The 23,027-nt window shown below is 40.5% G+C and overlaps 1 protein-coding gene across 1 annotated transcript; it reads right to left on the reverse strand.

Moving 5' to 3' along the window:
* Positions 1–408: 408 nt before the first annotated feature.
* On the reverse strand, positions 409–22,798 carry KEL (Kell blood group, metallo-endopeptidase). Its single transcript, XM_009580933.1, has 18 exons — positions 22,781–22,798; positions 17,530–17,671; positions 15,862–16,065; positions 15,142–15,266; positions 14,085–14,231; positions 12,885–12,947; positions 11,705–11,893; positions 11,171–11,316; positions 9,749–9,872; positions 9,125–9,235; positions 7,958–8,056; positions 7,343–7,420; positions 6,795–6,898; positions 5,742–5,852; positions 3,590–3,657; positions 3,195–3,352; positions 2,237–2,332; positions 409–950 (listed from the first exon to the last, which is right to left on the reverse strand). The coding sequence occupies exons 1-18, from the start codon at positions 22,796–22,798 to the stop codon at positions 774–776; spliced, it is 2,160 nt and encodes a 719-aa protein (XP_009579228.1). The 3' UTR covers positions 409–773.
* Between the last annotated feature and the right edge of the window lie 229 nt (positions 22,799–23,027).

Here is a 23,027-nt window from a genome sequence, read left to right on the forward strand (position 1 = left end):
GCCATATCCTTAACCCTAAATAGAGACTAAAAAAAAAGAATCTTGTTGGAAAAGAAATAAAGAAGAAAGAGAATCTGTGCTAGCTCCCAATTCCCCTCCCCACAATGGGGATGCTTTCCTCTTTCCTCTTTTGTCTCTTAGGAGTTTTGCTGATGAAACAAAAACAGAACAGGGAAGGCCTTCAGTAACCTTCATTATTAAGTGACTTATCTTTTAGCCTGGAGCCTACTACCTAACTGCATTTATTGGCAGAAGAAGAAAAGAGGATTCTTCCCTCCCTGGAAACTTACATGTGTGGTTTGCATAGTAACCCATAGGATTTCCCTAAGAGCCAATCTTACATGAACAAGTCTTAGAGCTCCAGCTTACTGCCCTGTTCATTCAACATGATTGTGAGGCTGCTGGAATAGACAGGGAAATGCACTGAACAGAGGGACTAATAACGTAACAGTCCTGCTTACAACTCCTCAGAAGTTGTTGCCTACTAGAGACTGGCTAGTCATCTTGCTACCTTGGGACTTGCTAAACTCCAGAGTTGTCACATCTGGGACAGAGTCCTGAGAACAGTAGGAGGAGACCCTCTTCCCTTATGAGCTCAGTTTAAGAATTTTGCTATCATCAACTGCTGAGGAAGAGATAACAAGGAAAGGAAGGTAGAGGAATGATTAAGAGCACCATGTCACCCTAGGGGCCCTGAGAAGATGGTCATACTTTCATGGGTCAGGCCTTCCTCTCCCTGGGGTTATATCTCTCTTCCTCCTTTTCCATGCAGATTACCAGATGTGGCACTTGTTGTCTGGGTTCATTGGGGATCCACTGGAACAGTGGAAGTGCTTGGCAAAGTCCTGGCTATTGCTGACAGGCCCACAGACACGAAGTGGCAAGGGACTGTGCGGATCTGTGTTCAGGGAAGACTGTAGCTTCTCAGGATCCTGGTGTCCACACATTGCCTGAAAGGAAGCAAAATAGAAAAGTCAGTTTGGCTGAAAGTCCTCATGTGAACAAGACTTAAGGCTCCTCATGCCTCTGCACATGTGACTGAGGCTGTTGGAGTAAAATGGAAACACTTACATGGGTGCCTACAACGTTCAGATCTTTCCCTTCACCGCTACAATTTATGGCTGTTTTCCCTGTCCTTAAACTTCTCTGTCCCCATTTCCCTATCTGACAAGCCACCTGCTCTTTTTCTATACTGCGTAGTCCAGAACACAGGGAGTTTAGACCACCTTGGAGTTTAGGCTCATGCAACCTTGGACTCAATCTCAAATAGTGGTATAGATGTAGTCTCAGCATCTAGATTCAGCTTCTTAAGCAAAAGCAATGAGTGCTCATCAAGAAAGGAGCAACATCCCATTACTACTCAAGAGATTGGGGGGAAGGTTATATGACTTTACTGGTGTTAAACTGGCAATCCAAGTGTTCACTCTTGTGAAGTCTTTATTCATTGACAAATGATGCAGTAGCTGCCAGATAGCTTCTGAAATGCAAACCTGGCCACGAAGACCCAACAATCTGTGATTTCAGAACTGCTTTTCTACACGCTGATCTGACCTAATGTCAATATATGTACAAAACTTTTCCTTTTGCACAATTACAGTGACTTATAAGGGTGTGACTTTTCTGAGCACAGAAATCCAACCGTCTATCATGAGGAACTCAACTGTACAACTATGCACAACTGCACAACTTGCACAAATCCTTAACCAGCTTCCCACAGAAATCTCAAACTATGTGTGCAGGTACTTCTAGTACTTTATCTCTAAATAACATTCTAAACTCTTTTTTTCACTATCAGTCACTCAGAATGACATGACATCTAGTTATTCATCATGACAGATGAAGGAAGGGATGGAGAGATACACGCCTTTTCCAGCAAAATTGCACTTTCCATGTGTAAGATTGCTCACAACAGCAAAAAAGTACTCAGAAGCTGGCAGTGAAGCATGCTTTCCCTGACACAACTTGCCTGCAACAACTTAATTTTGGTAGATTTCAGAGCTTTGTAAAAGATATATTTGCAGACAGGCCTTTTGTTAGCTTTGAGATCCATAACAGGTTAGGGGCCCTATACGTGAATTTCAGCTCTCAATAAGATTCTGGATCTCCCGGAAACATTGGTCATTCCCAGTTCTGTGAAGAGGGGGAAAAGTGATTGAATATTGAGAAAGACAAACTGTAATAATGTGGAAGACAATGGAGAGTGAGAAAGACACATGACTAGCCTAGAATTCATTACATGAGCAAAACTGAGGTAGAAAAGCTGGTCGTGTGAAAGTCCAGTCTTAGGTAAATCCTTCTCTTCTTTGTGCTTTTTCAGCCAATTCTTATAGGCCTGTGGAGAGAGGAAATTAATAGTAATAAATCCCCCTTCAGATAGTGTCCCAAAACTATGTCTTCTGTCAATGAAATATATCAATCTAATATATGTTTAATAAATTAGCAAGTTTGTATCTCTCTCTCCTCACTCTGAGGCTCCCTGCTGCTGGTCATGCCCCTAATAACCCTAAGACGGAAGAATAACAACATAACTCCTTTGCTTCCCATTTCAGACACTATCACACACACATCATCATCATAAGAGAAGATGTGGTGACTGCGCTATAAAAGAATGAAAATTACTTTCAAAGAAAGTCACAAATATTTGAATAAAAATTAAAAGACTTTCTACCTCCCAACATTCTTCATGCAAGAATGTAACAAGTACCATCTGAGACCTAGAGATCTCAGAGCACCCTGTACTCAGAAATTAATTAAACTGCTGAACTACTGCATGAGGAAATAAAAAATTCTCTCTAGACTAAAGTATTGCTGAAAACATCATTATGGAGTCATTTTACCACCACACAGAATTCTGGTTCATGTCTTAGCTTGGTTCCTCAGTTATAACATAAACATATAAATAATAACATGCTTTTGTATGCATGACATAAATGGGGAAGTAAAGAAAGGCCCACCACAGAATTTGCGAAGTGGAGAAGGGTCTTAGTAGTGAGGTTATGAGCAAAGCTTTGTGAGGAACCTACGTCTGGAATGGCAAAGGACATGCAGGGCACATGCTGCACTGGCACAGGCATGCAAGAAATCTGGAACTGGAGCAGCATGTAGGAGAGGGATGCAGCAGAGCAATCTTGTGACATGATGGTTGAGTTGTGTGGTGAGACTATGAGATTAGAGAGGTAAGTAGACTACAATACCTGGTAAGCGATGGCAAGCCCTCCAGTGTCAGCTGTATTCTCCAACAGTGTAAAAGTACCATTGACCTTAAAGCCATAGCTTTCATACTGTTCAACCAAGCAGTCTACAGATTTCTGTAGTGCACTCCTGTTGCATGTAGGACAGCCCCCAGGCAGCACTGTGGGGAAAAAAAAATCCTAGAAAGCAAAGGTATTTCTGGTGTTCACTGTATTCCTCACATTAATCACTGAGCCTTCTTAGTAGTCAGCATGGCCTGGAATGGGTTTTCCTTAGCTTCATCTACCTTAATAATATATGTATACATTGATATAGGGACCAGGATTTAAGATCCCCTGAGGGAAAGTACCAGTGGGGACCTAGGAGAGTAAACAAAGACACCACAGCCGGTACCCACCATAACCATAGAACGTGTGAAGAAGTTCATGCGCCATGAAGACCCCAATGGCTCCGAAGTTCACAGCACTGAAAAATAAACATGAAAAGAGTGCTTTTGAAAAGAAAAAAAGAGCAGGTGAGCATTCTTTATAGCTACTGAGCACAACTGTGCGTGGCACAGGAGCATTCTACTCTGAGAGCATACAGAAGCACTTTCTATTTATTGTCTCTCAGATGCGGTACACTCTGTAAAAATGCAAATACAAGTGTAAATTACTTTACCAATGCTTAGAATTATAATACGGGTTTGTATTAAAGTATTCGTAGCTAATAAGCCATCATAATAATGAAGAGTCTGTGAATGAGATTCTGCCTTTATTAACTTTAATGACATGTATTGTTGTTGGGATACGGCCTTATTTACCCCCTACCGGCTGAACTGCTGCACAAACAGTAACTGCAATGGTAATCATGCAGGATGGTTGGAGAAGCAATCTTGCAGCAGTTGTTTAGTGAAAAATGATACATAAAACTGGCAAGGCAAATGAAAATCATGAATGCTTGATTACAATTACTGTGGTCTAGCATTGGTGATCTCGCTACAGATCAGAATTTCTATGATTCTATGCAATAAATTTACAAATAGTCACACAAGTAAGAGTACACTCAAAATGCATTTCCATAATATGAAATGATGGGCTCGTTCTTTCTTTACATGCACTGATAAACACTGCTGAAGCATGAAATGATTGTAGTAGATCATTATTACATCACTGGGAACTCAGTAGGAAGTGACAAGATCAGAACAACTCATCTTCTGTTAGAACTGCTCTTTCAGAAGCTCTGTAGATGGTAACTTACTATTGTTGCCCAGAGAAGTTGTGGATGCCTCATCATTGGAAGCGGTCAAGGTCAGGCTGGATGGGGCTTTGAGCGACCCGATCTATTGAAAGATGTCCCTGCCCATGGCAGGGCAGTTGGACTAGATATTTTTAAAGGTCCCTTCCAACCCAAACCATTCTATGATTCTATAACAATTGTACTGCTTTGCTCACTTCTTGTTTTAAAAATTATCCTCACAGGCATCTGGGTTGTCTTTTGTCTGTAAAGTTTAAAATTTGGAGCATCATCTGAGAAAATGCTATTGTGCCAACTCACCAAAAGCTGATCAAGTTTGACTTATCAGTCTACTAAACTGGGATGTCAATGAGAAAAATATATTTTACGAACACCGAATACAAAAGGAATAGGAAGCTGTAGACACTTTTTCAGAGAGGAAGAATATGGTGACAGTCCATACCAGTGGAAAAAAATATTTTTTTCTATTACTCTTTTGAGGTGTTCTGTTCTTCATACTATAATGAATTAATGAAATACTGCAAGCACTAGAAGATGTCAAACAACTAGTGGTAGAAGATCACCGTGGAGTAAACAATCACTTTTAACTGAGACATGTTTCTTTCAAACTTCAGCCTCTTGCCACAATGTAAGCTTATCTTTCAGTACAATGGGATTCGGAGAAGTATCTACCCATTATCATGCAAAAAAAGGACATCAAATAATATTTTTACAGTCAACTGTTTTAAGTGCTTTTAATATCAGAAAAATATTGCTTAACAATATGTTCCATATGATGAAAGAACCCAACTATAAGAGTATGGTCTACAGAAGTGTCATTGTTGCAGGGGAAGACTCAGAATTAAAAATGTATTTGCTTATTAGAGAAGGTTTCTTTAGAAAAAGGAAGAGAAGAACTCTGTTCGATCCATTTGAAAAAGACTTCTGACAAGAAGGTGCTCTGTGAGGCCCCTATTTTCTCTGGGTTAGATTTCTATGGGTTAGATTTCAGGAATTCTTGGAATCTAAAAAATGAGAGGCAAAGGTGAAATGCCTTCTTTGTGGTTAACCTACATAAGACTTCTGCCTCTTTGCTCTGGAGTAATATACTTGGCTTAGCTTAGGTTACTTTCACCTAGATTCTGATTTTGTTGCATCAGAGTGAAAAAAAATAAGGCAGTATCTATCTGGCTTTAGAAAAAGCTGGTTTTCCCCCCTTTACTTTGTCTTTCTGGGTTGCAGTAAGAAAAAGAGGTTAAAGACAGACCCGTTAAGATTCTTCCTGGAAACATGGTGCAGCCAATTCAGCTTCCACCTTTGCAGCCCCTCCATACCTGGGAAACTCCATGTGGAAAAAAGGGCTGCGGAACATTCCAGCAGGAAAGACCACCGTGTGGTGCCTTATTGAGTAGTATGAATGCACAGTCCAGGGGGACACATGCCAGCTAGAAGCAGAAAAAGAGAAATGAGAGAACGTATTAACTCCTTATCTCATACCTTGCTCTTTTCCTCCACTGGGCTTGCAAAAATGGTCTGCTCAGTACAACTGTTCATACAGCAGCAGCAAATGATGAAATTCACATTATCTAGAGTTAAAGGTGTTTGAAATAAACCTTCACTTGTTTACAGATGGTCAGAGCTAGTAGCTTAGCTTTCATACACATTTAGGGATTCACCCTCACAGCTTCCCTGTCATGTAAGTCAGGATTAGTAACCTGTGAAGTCCTGCATAGAATACTTTTCAGGCGGTGTAGAGTCCCAAGCATGCCTGTCAACACTGCCTGCCTTCTGAAGCATCCTATGTCCTGCCTTTGAGGTGACCCTGCCAGCATTCATGTCATCATCACTGCTTTGCTGTTTGCTTTGCTGCTAAGTCCAGGAGAACCAGCTATCCCCCTTACTCAAGGGTTCACGGCCAAAAAAAGTTCTTTTTTCAGGGGTCTGGGGCTCCCTCCACAACGGTGGAGTTTTTTGGTAGCATGAACTCAGGCTGAATACAAGACAGGCTGCCAGCTTCAAGGCTTTTTTAAGCAGGATGCAGCAATGCAGCCTTGCAGCAAAGAAGGACAACAGCATTTTGTCTTGCATTAGGAGAAGTGTCACCAGCAGGTCAAGAGCGGTGATTATGCCCCTCTATTCAGGACTGGTGAAACCACATCTGGAAGTACTGTGTCCAGTTCTGCCCCCCCGCCTGCCCTCCCCTTCCTTCCCCAGTAAAAGAGAGATATAGACATACAATTGGACACAGTCCTGAGTGACCTGCTCTAGCTGATCCTGCTTTGAGCAGGAGAGTTGGACTAGGTGATCTCCACAGGTCCCTTCCAGCCCCAATTAGTCCACGAGTGTGTGATTCTGTTGTATTTTTCAGATCAGTATCTGACACTTACTTATCCTGTGAGTGATGCTGAAGGAGTTTCAAGTAGGAATTTTCTCTCAGTACTTTCAAGCAAGCCACCACATTGAGGAAAAAAGTGTCTTCATTTATCTCCAACTGAGGGAAGAGACAGGTAATGTGACTGTCATAGGGCATGATCGAGGAATGAATTGGACAGTATGAGAAAGAGAAAAGTCCCATGCGTCAAAAAAGGGTTCATCAAAAGACAAACCAATGGAATACTTGTGTTTTTTCCTCTCCCAGTTCTAAAGCCCTTCAGTTTAAGATATGACAGGAATGTTATCTGCAAACCAAACAGAACGTAATAGCAGGTCACAACCAATCTCTATCAGGCCAGCCACTCTAAATAGGAGACAGCACAGGCAACAATATAGAAGCAATAGATAAAGGTTCTCTGGGCCCATATGTTCTCAGAAAATGAACAGTAGGAAATTCGCATTGCTCCAGAGGTCATGGCCTCTTTTAGCAGCTGACAAGATAGCAGTTGGTACAGGTAAACTGCCAATAATGAGGCAGGCATGTTTACATTATATAGCTCACATTCTGGTATTCCAGGTTCACTTTGGCAGTCTGGAGTATGTGAGCTGGATAGCCAATCTCCACTTGTAGTTTGGAAACCTAAAATCATAATACACAAACAAATGAACAAAAAGAGACAGGACAAAAAGAGACATGACCAATAGGAGGCTTTATACATTCTAGAAGTCCCTTTTAAACTGTATTTCTAAACAACCCTTCAAAATGACAGCTACTCTGTTTCAACAAGACATCTTCTCTTGCTACTTTGCTTTCTTAACTCAATGACCTAATGTTCTACTCTTCTTTTTCTTTATAGCATTGTTTTCTGGCATTCAGCTTTATAGTTTTTAACCTCTCTAGGTGTGAAAAACTGAATTGTATCTCAATGCAATTAATTCAGAGTATCCATGGACAAACAAACACTGAGCCTCTCTATGCCTACACATCAATGTATGATCACACGTGCATGACGGCACTTACAAAACCACCTACAATTTTCAGTGTCTATAAGACATCTATTTATGATTGTGTGCCTGTAGAAGCAGGTAGGAATATGTGAAGGTGCAAGACCCTTTCATTCCTTCTCCAAAGGCTTCAGGGAAAGGAAGGCCTCTAACTTCCGCCTTCTGCACGCACCAAGACTTTAGCCTCTTGGCGAGTCTGTTCATCCATCCACTCCAGCTGATCCAGTTGGCCATAGAGGGCATCTTGGATCTCAGAGAACATCTGCTCAGCCTGCCATGGAGAAAAGAAGGCACAGTCAGCACTGCAGAAAAACATTGTTCAGGCTTAGCTACCATCTTCCCACGTTCCAGCAATTCAACCACAGAATAATCGGGTGAAAATTCCTTGAAAGAGGAGATTTCAGTCTCTACAATGATTTAGGCTTAAGTTATTTGGCACCCAGTGGTTCCTCGCAGGGCTCACCATTCTCTCCCACACACCTTTTCATCTTGCCTCTCATGCTAACTAAGAGGGAAACATAATTCTTTTTCATTCAATCCTTGTTGGGATAGGAATGGACCAAATGATTGCCCCACTTCTTGAATGAAATTAAAATTCAGTAACCACAAGTATTTCATGCTGGTGTCTCCCTTTCTGAAGTTATGACAATCTGAGTCTCTCCTTCACAAAATTATGTTTTGTTCATTCAGCTTTGTGCTTCACTATACGTAGTCTTAGTTTTCCCATTAACTTTTCTTGGGGTTATTTACTTTTGTCACTTTATACACTGCAAACTCTTTATAAAACCTGGTGCCTAGACTAACTTGCCTGAAAAGAAAAAGGAACTCTTATCATCAAAGGAAAAAGAAACCTTTTCCACACTGCAGGCAGGTGTTCCTTTTACTGTGGATCCACTCAGAATGTTTTGGCATTGATTTGTTTCTGTACAACTGGTCATACGATGGCTTAATGGCATTGCAATTGAAAATCTTATTTAAATATGTCAGATTGGTGATGAATACTGTTAATACTAACTGTCATTCCAGGAAGCACACTGAGATTACATGCATTTGTAGGGCTTCATAGGTATTGGTGCTGCACACATGACTTTGCTAACAGTTGAGATAAAGATAATAACTGGTGTTTTAGCATTGATTATTCTAGCAATGATAGCAATGTTTTGTTCTGACATCTTTCATTCCCCAAAAAGGAGGGGAAGCGCATAAGTACAGGAATATGTAAAAAGTTATAAAACCTACACGTGATTCTGCTGCCTTGATGTGGTCTTAAGTAGGCATGTCAAAAAAAGAAAGAGATGAAGTTGAGCTCTGCTTGGGGGTTAAGAGGATGAATACCTACAAGTTTCTTGGTCTGCTGAGGGAAAATTTCTTGCACAATCATCTGCCCTAGAACTGGCTCAAAGAAAGAGCTGGTATCAGTCAAGCACTTCCTCCAGCGCTCAGCTGGGATCTGTAAGAACAGAGAAAGAAATAGACACATGAGAGTGAGGACAAAGAGGTAGGAAGACAGTAAAAAGATATGTAAACGTGCAGTCAGTTGCATATACACTGCTATCTAAAAATGACAGCAGTGAATGATAAGTAAAGTAGTTCCATTTAAGCTACCTTAGAAAACTTCAATCAAGTAAACAATTGATTTCCTTATGATTTACTCCACTTACTTTCACACAAGATGAAGATTCATATGCTAGCTGAGACAAATATATAGAAGAAAGGTGACCATCTATCTATTGTTCCTTACCCCATGATACAGTTCACTTAGCTCTCTAAGGTTTTGTGTGTCACATCTACTCCCACATTTCTTTGAGAAAAAGGAAGCATTTAATGGCCTAGTGAGAGTAGTTTCCCTCCCCAAATCTAAGAAATTCCATCCAGACAGGGCATCAAGAGAATATCCAGAAGGCGTGTCCTAGGGTGTTCAGCTGCTGGGGAGGCTGAAGAAGATGGTTAAAGGCTAACTCACCATTCTAGATCCCATTTTTCCATGAAGAATCTTAGATAGCTCCAGGCGTGCATCTTGGAATCGACTGTCAAGGGCTGGGGAGAGATTCCCAACCAGACAAACAATCATATAAATGTGAAGGACCCTGTAGGAAAATGACATTTTAAAAGAGTGAAGATTGAAGGCGGGTCACTATAAACGCAGAGGTGTGGCAAGTGTCAGAGGAATAATTTGAGGCAGAGGAACCTTAATAACCTGAACAATGACAACAAAGTATTCTGAATGGGCTACACCTGGGGCTATCAAAGGAGGATGATTTGACATGAGTTAACCAAAGAAACTGTCTCCCCAGAAAACTGTGAAGACTCAAGGGGTAATTGCCTGCTGGGGCACAGGATTCTTTATGGAAAGCAGGAGAAAGAGCATTTTTATGACTGGGTGAAACTTATTATAGAATATTTTGAGGGGTCTGTGGGATTCTGTGAGACTTATGGGATGTATATGGGAAGAACAAAAGACAGGGAAAGGGAAGGATCATGGTGAATTGTGGGGAACACATGTGGGAAAATGGAGAGGAAAGGTGGTAAGAGGGAATGGTTGAGTGTAAACTTGTGGCTTGCCAGGACGTCTGTCTGATTGAGCCCTGCACATGGTCACCAGAATCTGTCCTATCTTATTAAATGCTATTCTTAAATAACATTCTACTCTCTGTGTGTGGGGATGGGACTGGATACTGGAGAGACAAGGAGTCTGAGAGTTGACTACTGGGGGGACTTCTGTTCAAGCTAGCTGCTGGAGAGAGCAAGGGGTCTGAGAGTTGGCTATTGGAGAGACTAGTGGTTTGGACCAGCTACTGGAGAGATCTGCTTGTGTATGCGTGTTTGTAACAGGAAGAGACCAGAGTACCAGCAACAAAAGTAGGGCTGTAAGACTCAGGGGCTCATATATCTGGGTGCCAGCAGCTGTAGACACCAGAGGATCTGGGGACAGCTTCTGGACAGACTGAATACCTAAGACCAGCTATTGGAGTGATCCGTATCGTGTGTGCACATATATATATATGTTTCACTAGTATAAACCTCATCAGCTGGAGAGGAGGAATAGGATCAGGCTGTCTGACCTGTTCTTTGTATGAGTGCTATGGGTGGGTGGGTGCCAGTAAAGGCACTGTGTTCCATCTCTCTTGATCTGTGTGACACATATATATATATATATATATTTATATGTGTGTACATATATATGGTGTGTGCATGTGCAAGCCTATTGGGAATATATGCTAAGCCTTAGCACTGGCTAAACCTGTGGATATAGAGCCACAGCAGCCTTGCAATTGTTAGTCTACTGGATTCAGCAGCCTCTAACACAGACCTCTTTAATTTATGGTATCACAAGTTAATATTTCTTGAAGCATGAACAAATATAACCATAGATATTGACTCCTACCTTTCCTTGTGCCATTGTTCGATGAGCTGTGACATGCCTCTTAAGTAATCCATGTCATGCACTGCAATTGGCTGAGAGAGGTTCATTGGCATAGGATGGAAGACAGCCTGGAGACATGACAGCCAGTCAATAGCAGGTGCCCTTTCCTAGAAGTAAAACGCGCTGAACTATGAATCTAAATTGACTGACAAGAAAGAATAGGGAAACTGGGATAGTCTCTCTAATATTGTTAAAAGATACTTTCAACAAGTTAAACTGTTTTTATAATGTGCGTATTGATTACAGTAGAAAAGAAGAATTGACTTTTTTTAATTGAATTAGCACTGGGGAAGGGAGGGGGTTTGGGCCTGAAAAATCCAACTGCTGTCAATAAAAGGCTGTAAGTTAATAGGTTATTTAAAGCTCAACAGACTCCAAGTGTACGTTGCAAGGGAATGGCATCTAAACAGAGTGTCTCATGTCTCTTTTGATCTGGATCTTCAGGATGTGAATGTCACATGTAATTGTGTTGCTCAAGTTCTAAGGCATAGATACCTGTAGCTCCCTAATGGTAGTGCGAAAGAACAGCATCCCCCTCTGCTGTCTTTCCTGCAGTGGGGTGACAACTTGCTGGAGGTTAGAGATGAAGGACAAGGTAAGGGAAAAGGAATCAGGGGGACCGTCCTGTGGCCCTCCAAGTAGGCCCCCCAGTTTCTTCAAATATGAGAGATACACACGGAGAACCTGCAATACAGACCATATGACCAGTGGGAGAAACATGACTGAAAATTAGTCACCCCATTCATCCATCCATCCATCCATCCATCCATCTTGACCATATAAGCTTCAATCTTTCAAAACCACTGCAGCCCCGTCCCTGAAACTGTCTTCTTCACTGCAACATCCTTATGTAATTCTTCATGTGGAATACAGTTTGCCAAGTATAGCTCCACTCCCAGTGAAGAACACTGAATTCCCAAGAGGTTATTTTTGTCCCAGCCTACAATTACATTAAATACCAGAATCCTTTTAGAAATGTAGGCCTGCCATCTCTGGAGTCAAAGGAGAAAGATGAAGTGATATAATGAGTCAGTATTTTTGACGGAGAGAACATGCCAGCTTCTTGCTTCTATGTTCATGAGGTATCAAAGGAATGTTTGTGATGGGTAGACAGGCTTATTTTTTTTGAGGACTCTTCTGAATGAGTGAGACTGAGAAACTGAAATTAACTCAGTCTTTATAAAGCTCAGAAAAATGACAGAGCTGTGATGAAGTTAACTTTGTTGCAATAACTCCCAAGGTCAAAGAGCTTGTTTCCCCAGCTTAGGTTAAAACATTTTAAAATAACTTAAAAAATACTAGCTAACCCTCCCCCAATACACAGCTTTTAAGTTATAAAGCCTTACTTTGGACAAGAACATTTTTTTTAAACATTAATTCAAGGTGAAACCTAGAGGGAAGTCCAGGTTCATATTACTTAGCAGATACAAATTAAAACTATTACGTTCTGTTTCTACACTAAAAGTTTTAAACCTGGCATCTGAAAATGGGTTACATTTTGCAAACTATCTTTTTGGAAAAGTAAAGAGTTTTGTAAAGAATTCCTTCTGAAGACATTTTGAGACGTCACTGACCGTAACCCATGGAAACAGACCATTCTGAACCAGGAGGCAATTCAAGGAGATCCCTACACCAAATAGCTATTTTTACCTTTCTTTAGCCTCTGATATGTTACCTCAAGATAATTTTTCTCTTTGAATTTACTCTCAGGTGGCATCTCAAACTCAGGATGGTCAATCTGCAAAAAGGAGCAAAGGAAAAACATCTTGCTATTTCTAGAAACACTGGAAATGTGAGGATATGCTCAACGAGCTTTGTTAATTTCTGTGTCACAGAAATTGAAATGTTAATAAATTGTTTTTACTTTTGGAAAATGTTTGCTAAGTAATTTTTGTGGATCTATCATATTCTGCAGCTCATTTACAAGCTCATTACAAATCTGCAGTGACTGATATTCAAATGTAAACCACTGTTAAATATTTCTACGTGGTGCACTGGTTTTGGCTGGGATAGAGTTAAATTTCTTCATAGTAGCTTGTATGAGGCTATGTTTTGGATTTGTCATGAAAACAGTGTTAATAACAAAGTGATGTTTTAGTTATTGCTGAGCAGTGCTTATACAGCATCAAGGCCTTTTCTGCTCCTCACCCCACCCCAAGAGGTGGGGGTGGACAAGAAGTTGGGAGGGGACACAGCTGGGACAGCTGACCCCAACTGACCAAGGGGATATTCCATACCATATGACATTGTACTCAACAATGAAAGTGGGCGTGAAGGAGGTTGACCAGGGCTGCCATTGCTTGGGAACTGTCTGGGCAGTGGTTGGTTGGTGATGAGCAGTTGGGGGTTTTTTGCATCACTTCTTTTTTTTTCTTTCTTTTTTTTAATTATTGAACTGTCTTTTTCTTAATCCATGAGTTTTCTCACTTTTAGCCTTCTGATTTTCTTCCCCATTCCACTGGGTGGGGGAGAGAACGAAAGCCTGTGTGGTGCTTAGCTGCCTACCAGGTTTAAACCACAAAAGTGAGCTGCAAATCTGATAGTACAGTATGTGTATTAGACACTTAGCATTTAGTCCATTATTGTACTAGTGAACATAAGAAGAACCAGACCCTTCCACGATGAAGTATAATCTACACACACTGTCAGGCAGAAGAGATAAGACAAAGTAAGCAATTTATTCTTCTTCATCTGCTCATTTTCCAGAAATAAGTGCTTTCTATGTAACAAAATCAAGAAGTTTACTGAAATTTAGGAAAACTTTCTTCAGACAAGAACATAGGCTTAACTTGAGCAAGCCTGGGTCTCACGGGCTGTGTAACTCACTCTTTATTCCCAGTGCTTTCTGATAATTTTCTTTCTTTAGTCCACTCACCTGAATAATATTAGTCTTGAGGTCAAAAGGACTAGGTCCCACATGGACTCTGAAAAAGGGAAAGGTGCTGTATCTGCCCATGAGAGTCTGAAGAGTTTCATTAAAATCTTTTGCTTTCCCCACACCTGTGATATTCCATCCACCAACCTAGAGAGGGAGAGAGACAACATGACAGCAGGTGAGAAAAACACTTGCTTGATCCATATTTACAAAATCTTTTTTTTCACTCCTATGAGCTCAGTCATTATGACAACTGAGAAGCAACAAAGCAAATAGCAACATGAAGATTTCTACATACTCTGTTGGCTTTAACATGACTTGTCACCTTCACTTAAGCAAAGCAACGAACTGCAAAATGACACAGGGAAAAGGAATGATAATTATCAACAGAACAAGGTGTACAGGAAAAATGCAGAAGAAGGAGAGAGGAAAGAGGTCTCGTTTTTCTAAAGCCATCCAGCAGGACAACCAGACATCAGGGATTACAGGTCCCACCTCCCTGACAAGCAGATTCATATGGGCCTGCAGTCACTGTTCCTTCTGCTGGAAGGTTCTGCATCCTCCTTGGAGACAGGGCATAAGTGCCCTTTGCTGGCAGGAAGATGTACAACCCTCCCTGGCACTGAGAGGAATCTCCCAGAATGGAAAGAGAAGCATTTTCCTCTTTAAACATGCTCCCCTGAAGCCTGGAGTAGTGGATGGCCATCAGATCTTCGACACAAAAATTTCACCCGTTTTGCAAGATGTTCCCTGATCTGTAAGTTGGTTCCTATTGAACTGAGCTTCTGAGATTAAAAGTGATCCCTCTTTGCAGTCTTGGTGGCTGTATAGTCCTAAAGTAATATGTAAGGTCATGAGGAAAGATTCAGGTACCTGATGTCAGAAAATCAAACCTTGAAACAGCATTTAAAGCTAGATTTATCACTTAGAAGTTGTGCTGTGAACCATGAGCTTATTTCAAGGCAAGATGCTAGCAAAATTCCATCATGTAGGACCGTATGACCCTAACTTCACACTTTCTACTTCTGGAGGGAGAGGAAATAGCACAAACATTCACCTGATTTAGGAGGTCCTTCAATGGTTGAGTTCCTTGGGATTCTATCCGTTGGGTATCCATGCAGGAGCGATAGAACTGGATTGCTTTCTCCTTAGCTGAGCCTCTTATCGCAACCTGTGGGTCCTCTGAGGAAAAAAAAAAAAGATGAAAAACTACAAAAGCAGTAAAACAAACGTTGGGGCAGTATTAGAGCAGAGAAAGGTTGTAAGAAAATATTACACTGCATTTTGATTCAGAACAATTTAGTAAATACATCCACACTTCCCACAGTTACTCAAAGCAAGAGATCTTCTAGTGCCGTGACTCTTCCTGAGGCAAAATATGTGAGTTTCTTTGCATGGAAACACGAGCATAACAGGAAGATGGTGCGTATCTAGGTTTCAGTCCCACATGGAGTCAGGACACATGATCAGAGTGCATATTCAGACAAGCACAGCAAAAAGAGTCTACTTTTACAAGGCAACAGGAAAATGGTTTGGATTGTTGTCAGAATTTTAAAGTGTGACTTTCATCTGTTACATTTGGCAAGGGGAACTAAAACGTTTAAAATGCAGCTATTGTAATATGAGATGCTCAAGAATAAATCTGTACCTGTAATAATAGAAGAACGAAGAGACTGGACTCAGTCCCTGTTAGGAATGATTGTGCTCTCAGTTATTAGTATTCTCAGCTCTGACTGAGGAGAATGCTGAGGGTTACACACCAATCATCTGTCCCTACCTAATAGCCTTTTCAGGATCAACTGGTTTTCTTCCAACAACACATCAAATACATTTAGTGATTCTTCTGTGGTTCTGCTTGAGTGTTTGCCTTCCCAGCTGCCACAGGCATATTTGTAGAAATCCTCACAGGGGTCTACAGTGTCATTCCTAGAATTCAGGAGTCTGGCCAACAGTGTAAGACCCAGCTCGGCATCACAGGATCCTGGGCAGGAAGTAAATAGGAGAGAACTGAGCAGTGACAGCGGAGAGTGAGAACAACTCCAAACAAAAAAAATGAGGAGGTTTATTTTTGGTAAAAACTTTTTTGCATGCAGAGCGTTGAAGTCCTTGTAACTTTTTGCTGAATATGGAATAAAGTGTGTTCTGTCTTTCACTTCACAGGAAGATTGCCTTTGCACTTTATAAGGGAGGTTCTTTAAATAAATGACAGGTAATCAGTCCAGAGGTGGTGTCCTCTTGTTCATACTATCTAGGCAGTCACAGGTTGGATTATTCTGCCTTCTCAGTATATTTTCTCTGAATCAGCTAAATTTGGCCAAATGATAAACAAGAAGCAACTGATGGTGTCAACACAGGAAGCAAAAGAAGGACATAGCACAGAGAAAGTAAGGAGATAAGTTTAAAACATGGAGGGAGATGTTCAAGCATGGGAAACATTTCTCAGCAATGACATTTGTTAAAATAGGACAAAGACTTTCTAGTACATCTTGCTTTGATCTAAAACTCCCTTTATCTAAGCTGCTGAGAATCACTGGGTATATGTTCTCATTTTGGTTCAGTGTCTTGTATCAACATCAGATCAGCTCAATTATTTACTGAAATAAACCACTTGTAAATCAAAGTAAGACTTTCCGTACTATGGCTTCAACAGTTGACATGGGAGGAGGTAGGCAGAGTGGAAACAGACAAGATCTAAACTAATAGCTTTTCCTTGGTTTCTGTAGTGAACGGTCTCCAACACGTAACAGAGGCTAAAGAAAAATGCTAGGTGAAGAGTCAATAATGTTTATTTTGGAGCAGGGATTGTCTGTATGCAGCAATATAAATGCACCTTCAGTACTGATCATTCTATACGCATAAATACATAGATATTATATATATCTATATATATATTATGAATATATACACACGGAGCATTCTGCAGATACTTGTTTAGCAAATTTGAAAGGCAAATTAATATTTCTGGTCTATGCGCACAGTTCCCCCATCAGCAAGAGACTATGACTTTTCTTTCTACACTATGACTGCACTGGTCTGTGCTAGAAAACTAGGACTAGACTTAGTAAGTCAGAGATGGAAAGATGGAGGAGGTGCTCCAAATCTCAGATTCAGTCCAGTTTCCTGGAGGTCACTACAGACAGAGCATGACATGATGATGAGATGCAAGACAATATAATGATGCCCTCCCTCAAAACTGGGCCCAGGCATATTAAATAGCAGGCAGAGGAGGAGGACAGGTGTGGGGATCTTTCCCCACTATGACCCAAGGAAGAGGCAAAACAGTGTACCTTTTTTACAACTGGTGTTATGATTCTTTGAGATTCTGAAAGCCTGATTCGGAACACAGATGCTAAGCCTAATACACAATGGAAGACAGATAGGAGAGAAAGGTGTCTTACAAATGGGGTGGGTGGGGAAGCAGGGAAAAGTATATTCCGTATTATACCTAGACCACAAGTCATCATGATGTAGGTGATAAGCAGTGTAAAGCCAAGGAGAGTACTGAGAAGAAGTGTACACAGAAGCAGGCTTTTCCCCTGAAGGCATCGTTCTTTCTTTGCACCTGTTCTCAGCTCCTGGTCACAGGTCTGAAGAGAGAAAAATGAGACAAAGAAAAAATGAAGAAAGTAAAATTCATATTAAAGTTTGCACTGGTCATATACTCCGTCTTCCACCTAATCTACTAGAAAGCAACTCACAGGACTAGTGCCAGAATACCAGTAGTCATCCAAGTCATCTAGGTGACTGCTCACGGGGGCTTTCTCACCTCCTTCATTTCCCTGTCTTTTCCAGCCTCAGCTGTTGCACAATGTTATGAATTATGCATCGAAAAGCCAGCTTGCCATGAGGAGGCCTGTCCCTCCATACTTCCTTCTGGTTTATGGAATTACCTTGCATATACCTCCTGAAGATATCAAAGCCTTTTTGAGCCCATAAAGCTAATAACAGGATGGCTAGGAATGGTGGTTCTTTATTCTATTACAGTCTGGCAACCTGAGCACTAATTTCAGATCTCTCCTCAAGAAACAACTCCTGCATCCTAAGCCCTCTAGTCCAGTTAAAGCGGGAGAAAATATTTGCCCTATTCTAAAAACTGAAGTAAGCTGTAAGTCACAGAGAAGATCTTATTTACAGACAGGTTTTATCTCACTTAAATTTAGTTGTGTTCATAATCCAGGTGTGTCTTTTTAGTCAGTGGAGAAGGCTAGGCACCTTATGAGCTTCTATTTTAGACATTTATCTTAGGATGAGCTGAAGTATCCTCCAGTTACCTGTCTTCTCCATTGATTGCAAAGGAAGCTAGATGACTATGTTAGGATACACCCCTAACATCTACCTGGATAAAATGACATTTACTGTGTGTGTCCACTGCTTCTACCTACTTTGATGTACATAAGACTGGAGAACAGCAGATTACAAGAGAACAGCCTTGGAAATGGATGCTGGTAATACAAGGAAAGGGAAAGAACTGAAAAAATGAAAAGTGGAATAACTGAGTAAGTTATTATATACAGTGAGAAAAAGGAGGCAGAAGGGAAAAAACCCCCAAAGATAATGGAAAACCTGGGAGGAAGAGGGATAGAGATGAAATAGTACAGCAAGCAAAGAGTAAATCTCGTAGGTGTGAAAGTTGATGGAAGTGCTACTTTGAGAGTCTTAATGTCAGTGTCAGGGCCTGGCCTGTACTGTCCCCACAGCCTCAAGTTTAGCTCCCTGTGCTCAAGCCTGGTTCTCTGTTAAAAGAAAGCTGTTTGAGAAACCGTGACAGGCCTTGGAATTCTTTGAGAAAAAGCTAGAAGCAGCCTCGGTGGAGGTGCCCACTTCTTCACTTGGGAGCTGCTTTTTGCAGTTCTCATGCATGATGTCCATCTGAGCTATGCTGCAGCAACAGCCATGCCTATGGCTGGCCACGTACCCCATTGATCTGGATCCTGACCTTAACCTAAAGATTTGATTCTGCAGGTTTGACCTTGGACCTGCCTCCTCACCGTGGACTTGCCTGGCAATCTACACCCTTGGCTGACCCTGGCTACTGTCACCAGACCTGCCTTATCTCCCTCATTCCTGTACTGTGGGGGTGCACCCCTTGCTGGTAAAGTCATTACTTCTTGCCTGCCTTGTCATGACTCTCAGGTTCTAAATTGTCTTCCCTTGTCTGCCCTTGTTGCTCCCTTACATGCAGCAGCTAAACTGCATTTGTCAGCATGCTCAGTATCTATCTTCTTTTCCACAAAAATAGAAAACATAGATCTTTACAAATATCACCCAAAGAAATGAAGCAAAATCCTACAAGAATTAAGTACCTCACAGCATATACACCTTCATCTGAGGAAAGGCTAAGGAAATGAATGAGTCTGCTGTTAATCAACTTGCCTAATATACTATGTACAATTCGTGTACAAAAACATTAACAGAACAGAAAACACAGAAAGAAATAGAAAAACAGACCTCATCATTTTATATCTTTTAAACGTGCATTTTATTCAATCATTAACAGAAGCCTCTCAAAAGCATATGTTAGCTTACTTGACTGATGAAAACTGCTAACAAGGGTTAATATCTAACTACTTTTCTCCCTTTAAAATCTTATTCTCCTGACTTCTTTAAGCAGGATGCAGAATAACTAAGTGGAGAGCAAGTACATACAAATGAATCCTGGCATTAAAAGGTGCTAGATACAGAACATGACCATACTGGCAAAGTACAGTGTAGGAAATATGAAGGAGGAAATCCTAATTCCTTTCATATGCCCCTGTAGTAAAACACTTTAGCTTTTACTCCTCAAGTAGACAGTAAGTGTCACGACCTAACAGTATGGTAGGGAAGTGAGCGAAAGCAAAGTATTCTTCAACGTGCAAGCCCTCACCTCTCATCATTTAGGAGAGAGTGGATGATTTATATTCACAATGCTCCTGTCTTCTCTGTTGTAATAGACTTCTTGTTTTTCACATTGAAAATCTGGCCTATTCCTACTATGAAATATTTTTAATTTTGCAATTCTTTGGTCTCATGTTTCTCTCTTTCGAGTACTAAATGGCATGGCTGTGGAGATACTAACATGAAATTGGTATTTCAAGACTGTCACTGCAATTTCTGCCAAACTTCTGGTTAACAGTAGGTCTGTATTGGGCCTATACATTATGTTCCTTTTGAAATGGAAAATATATCAATTAATATATTTTTTAAAATCTGTAAGAGAACTAGACTGTACCCCTCAAGACTTTAATGTGAAACAACTAGAGAAGTACCTGGCTGAGAAGAGCATACCCCAAAAGAATAGCATACCCCAAAAGAAGAGACAGGGGAGTGGAAACTGGTTGTGTACCTCTACTTAGAAACTGGATTAAGGTCTGTGTTATGTGAGCCATAAGGATAAAAAGTGTTCTTCAAACACTTCACCTTCCATAAGGAATGTCTTTCTAATCTTGCCTCTGTTACTGGGGCTGGATTTGAAAGAACTTGTGGACCTACATAAACAGAGAAAAAAGAGAAGGGCAGTCATACTTAGTTGTCCCTTATAGCTTTTTCATGACAACAACTCAAAGAAATCTAGACAGACAAATACCTGCTCTTTTAGTACTCTTAAAAAGATACTGACTTGGGCAATATCCCTGTCAGATTCTTTATCTAGTATGAACTTCACTTTTATGCCGCAAATGGACTAAGTGGTTCGCAGAACACAGGCACTGAAATACAGAAACCTTCCTAATTCAGTGATCCTTGGTCAAGGAAGTATGGATTTAATTAGATGGAACTGGAGGTGGGATATAAAAACTTCCAGGGCACAGGATGCAGGAACATTAGCTTGCAGGAAGCAGAAACACTTTGGTATGTTTTGAGGCTTGGTTGCCTCATCCAGCATGCTCCATAAAAAGAGACAAGTGAATAGTTTGAACAAGCCCGTGGAAAAGGATAAAGAGCCTTTAATCTCTGACAGAGCTTTTTCGTATGGGCTTCACTTATGAGTAAGTGAGAAGAATGATTAGTATTTGCATGAAGTTAAAGATGAATGCAATTTCCACTACAGTTTCAGTTCTTTCATGCTTTTCTTTCAAGAATGTGCAAGTGCTCAAATGTAAAGAGAGCAAATGCCTGTAAAATCACTAAAAGGTGACTTCTAATTGTCCTCAATTATAAAACGAATAATTTTGAATGTATGTACTACATGAATCATCTGATTCAGATGTGAGCATGACTTAGGCTAGCAGAATCTTGACAGGTACTGTTATCACTAAAGCAAGAACTGTTTGATGCAACTAAATCAGCCAAAAAATTTGACTTCCCCTTCAGCATCTCCTTCTTCCTGTTTGTGAGCCATTCCTGAACTCTGGAGGGAGGTTGAAGTTTCTCTGTCTAATTCTTCCTAACCTCGCATTTTCCCAGTGTTTAGTGCTGCTGCACAAAAAGAAGCATTTAAATTTTATGAAAATAAAGTAAATTAAAATAAAGAGACCAAAGGCAGGGAGAATTAGAGTTATTTTTCATAACTATTTACCAGACAATTTAGGGGTATTTTCAGCCAGTAGATTATTCATGTATCATGTCTTTGGCTGTTACCCAAATTGTGTTTATCACATTAGTCATGTGGACGACATGTTTTCAGACTAATGCCCCAATACTCACAAAAGCTTCAACATTTTCTTAAATTTATCTTTTGTCAGGAAATCACTTAAGCACATAAATTAAGCACATTAAATGCCATTTGAGAAATAATATTTTAGCCTGTGTTCAAAATATAGTACCTGCTAACATGAGAAACTAAACAAAAAGTGTGCTGAATTATAATCTGGACTACGAAAAGTTTGAAGCATAACCATGGCCAATAACTATTTAAAATTATGATTGTTGTCTGATCTTTATCACATAGAAATATGAGAATGGATATACAAACCAAACATTTCTGCAAATTCTTCAGCCAGAAAAATGCAGACAAGATAAAGTGACCGTTTGCATTACAGCCACAGCTTTTGCAACACTGAATAGCTCTCAACATAACAAAATATACACATTTCTTTTTTTATACCATTTAGTTACATAGAAAACTTTACTTATCTCTATTGTCCTTGAATGTTTTTACATTTTAGCAACCTTGAGCTAACAGTTCAGTTCAGTGTGATTTGTCTGTAAATATGCGATTAACACTTTCCTAGTTATTTATATAAGAAATCAAATCAGGAAAAGGACACTGCACTACATGGGGAGCAATTAGGCTTACCATGTCATTCAGAAAACTATGCCATGTTTACCCACAACTATTTGTGGGGAAAAAAATTGCATGTTTCTGAATAAATACTTTCTTAAAATAATTTGTTGAAAAAACTGGGATATAATAAAAGATGCAATTATTATTATTATTATTATTATTATTACTATTACTACTACTACTACGATGACGTCTACTACTACGTCTACTACTACTACTACTTATTGGTCAGCGCTTCAAACAGATCTGAATACAGCCTCAGAATGGCCATTAGGATGACTAAAAGGAAGGGCAAGAACCCCTAAGTCCTCACACTACATCCCGCATCATTAATTCTGAGACCTGGACAAGTCCCTTCTGGATACAAACTGTCAAAAACTCAACTGCTCCATTTCCCTAGGACAATAAGCAGTGTAGCTGTGACAGGGGAAGAAAAAGAGAGGGGTGCAACAAAGGTATCTCAGCAGACTGCAAGACAGACCTATTTCCTTACCTCTGGGAGAGTCCTCATCCTTGTCACCGAGCAGGCTTTGCTCCTGTGGTTACCGGAGTTGTAAACTCTGTTTACTTGTTTACTATCAGTCTTCTGTGCCAAGACACACTACTAAGTTCAGAGACAATCTCTTCTTCCCAGCTTGGCTGATTGCTGTGGGGAGGAGAAAAGAGAGGAAAAGCTCTGAGAAAAACGCCTTTAAAGAAAACAGGAGGGAGGGAAATGGATACATTTCTGCAACTCTCCA

The sequence above is a fragment of the Fulmarus glacialis genome, unplaced genomic scaffold (assembly GCF_000690835.1).
Source record: "Fulmarus glacialis isolate BGI_N327 unplaced genomic scaffold, ASM69083v1 scaffold2677, whole genome shotgun sequence".
NCBI lineage: Eukaryota > Metazoa > Chordata > Aves > Procellariiformes > Procellariidae > Fulmarus > Fulmarus glacialis.

Coding starts and splice junctions, on each gene's coding strand:
- KEL (XM_009580933.1), bottom strand. Junction 8,057..9,124: donor CTCAGCAGACCAAGAAACTT/GTAGGTATTCAT, acceptor TCTCCATGGCAG/GCTGAGCAGATGTTCTCTGA. Junction 951..2,236: donor TCTACCTCAGTTTTGCTCAT/GTAATGAATTCT, acceptor GCTTCCTTTCAG/GCAATGTGTGGACACCAGGA.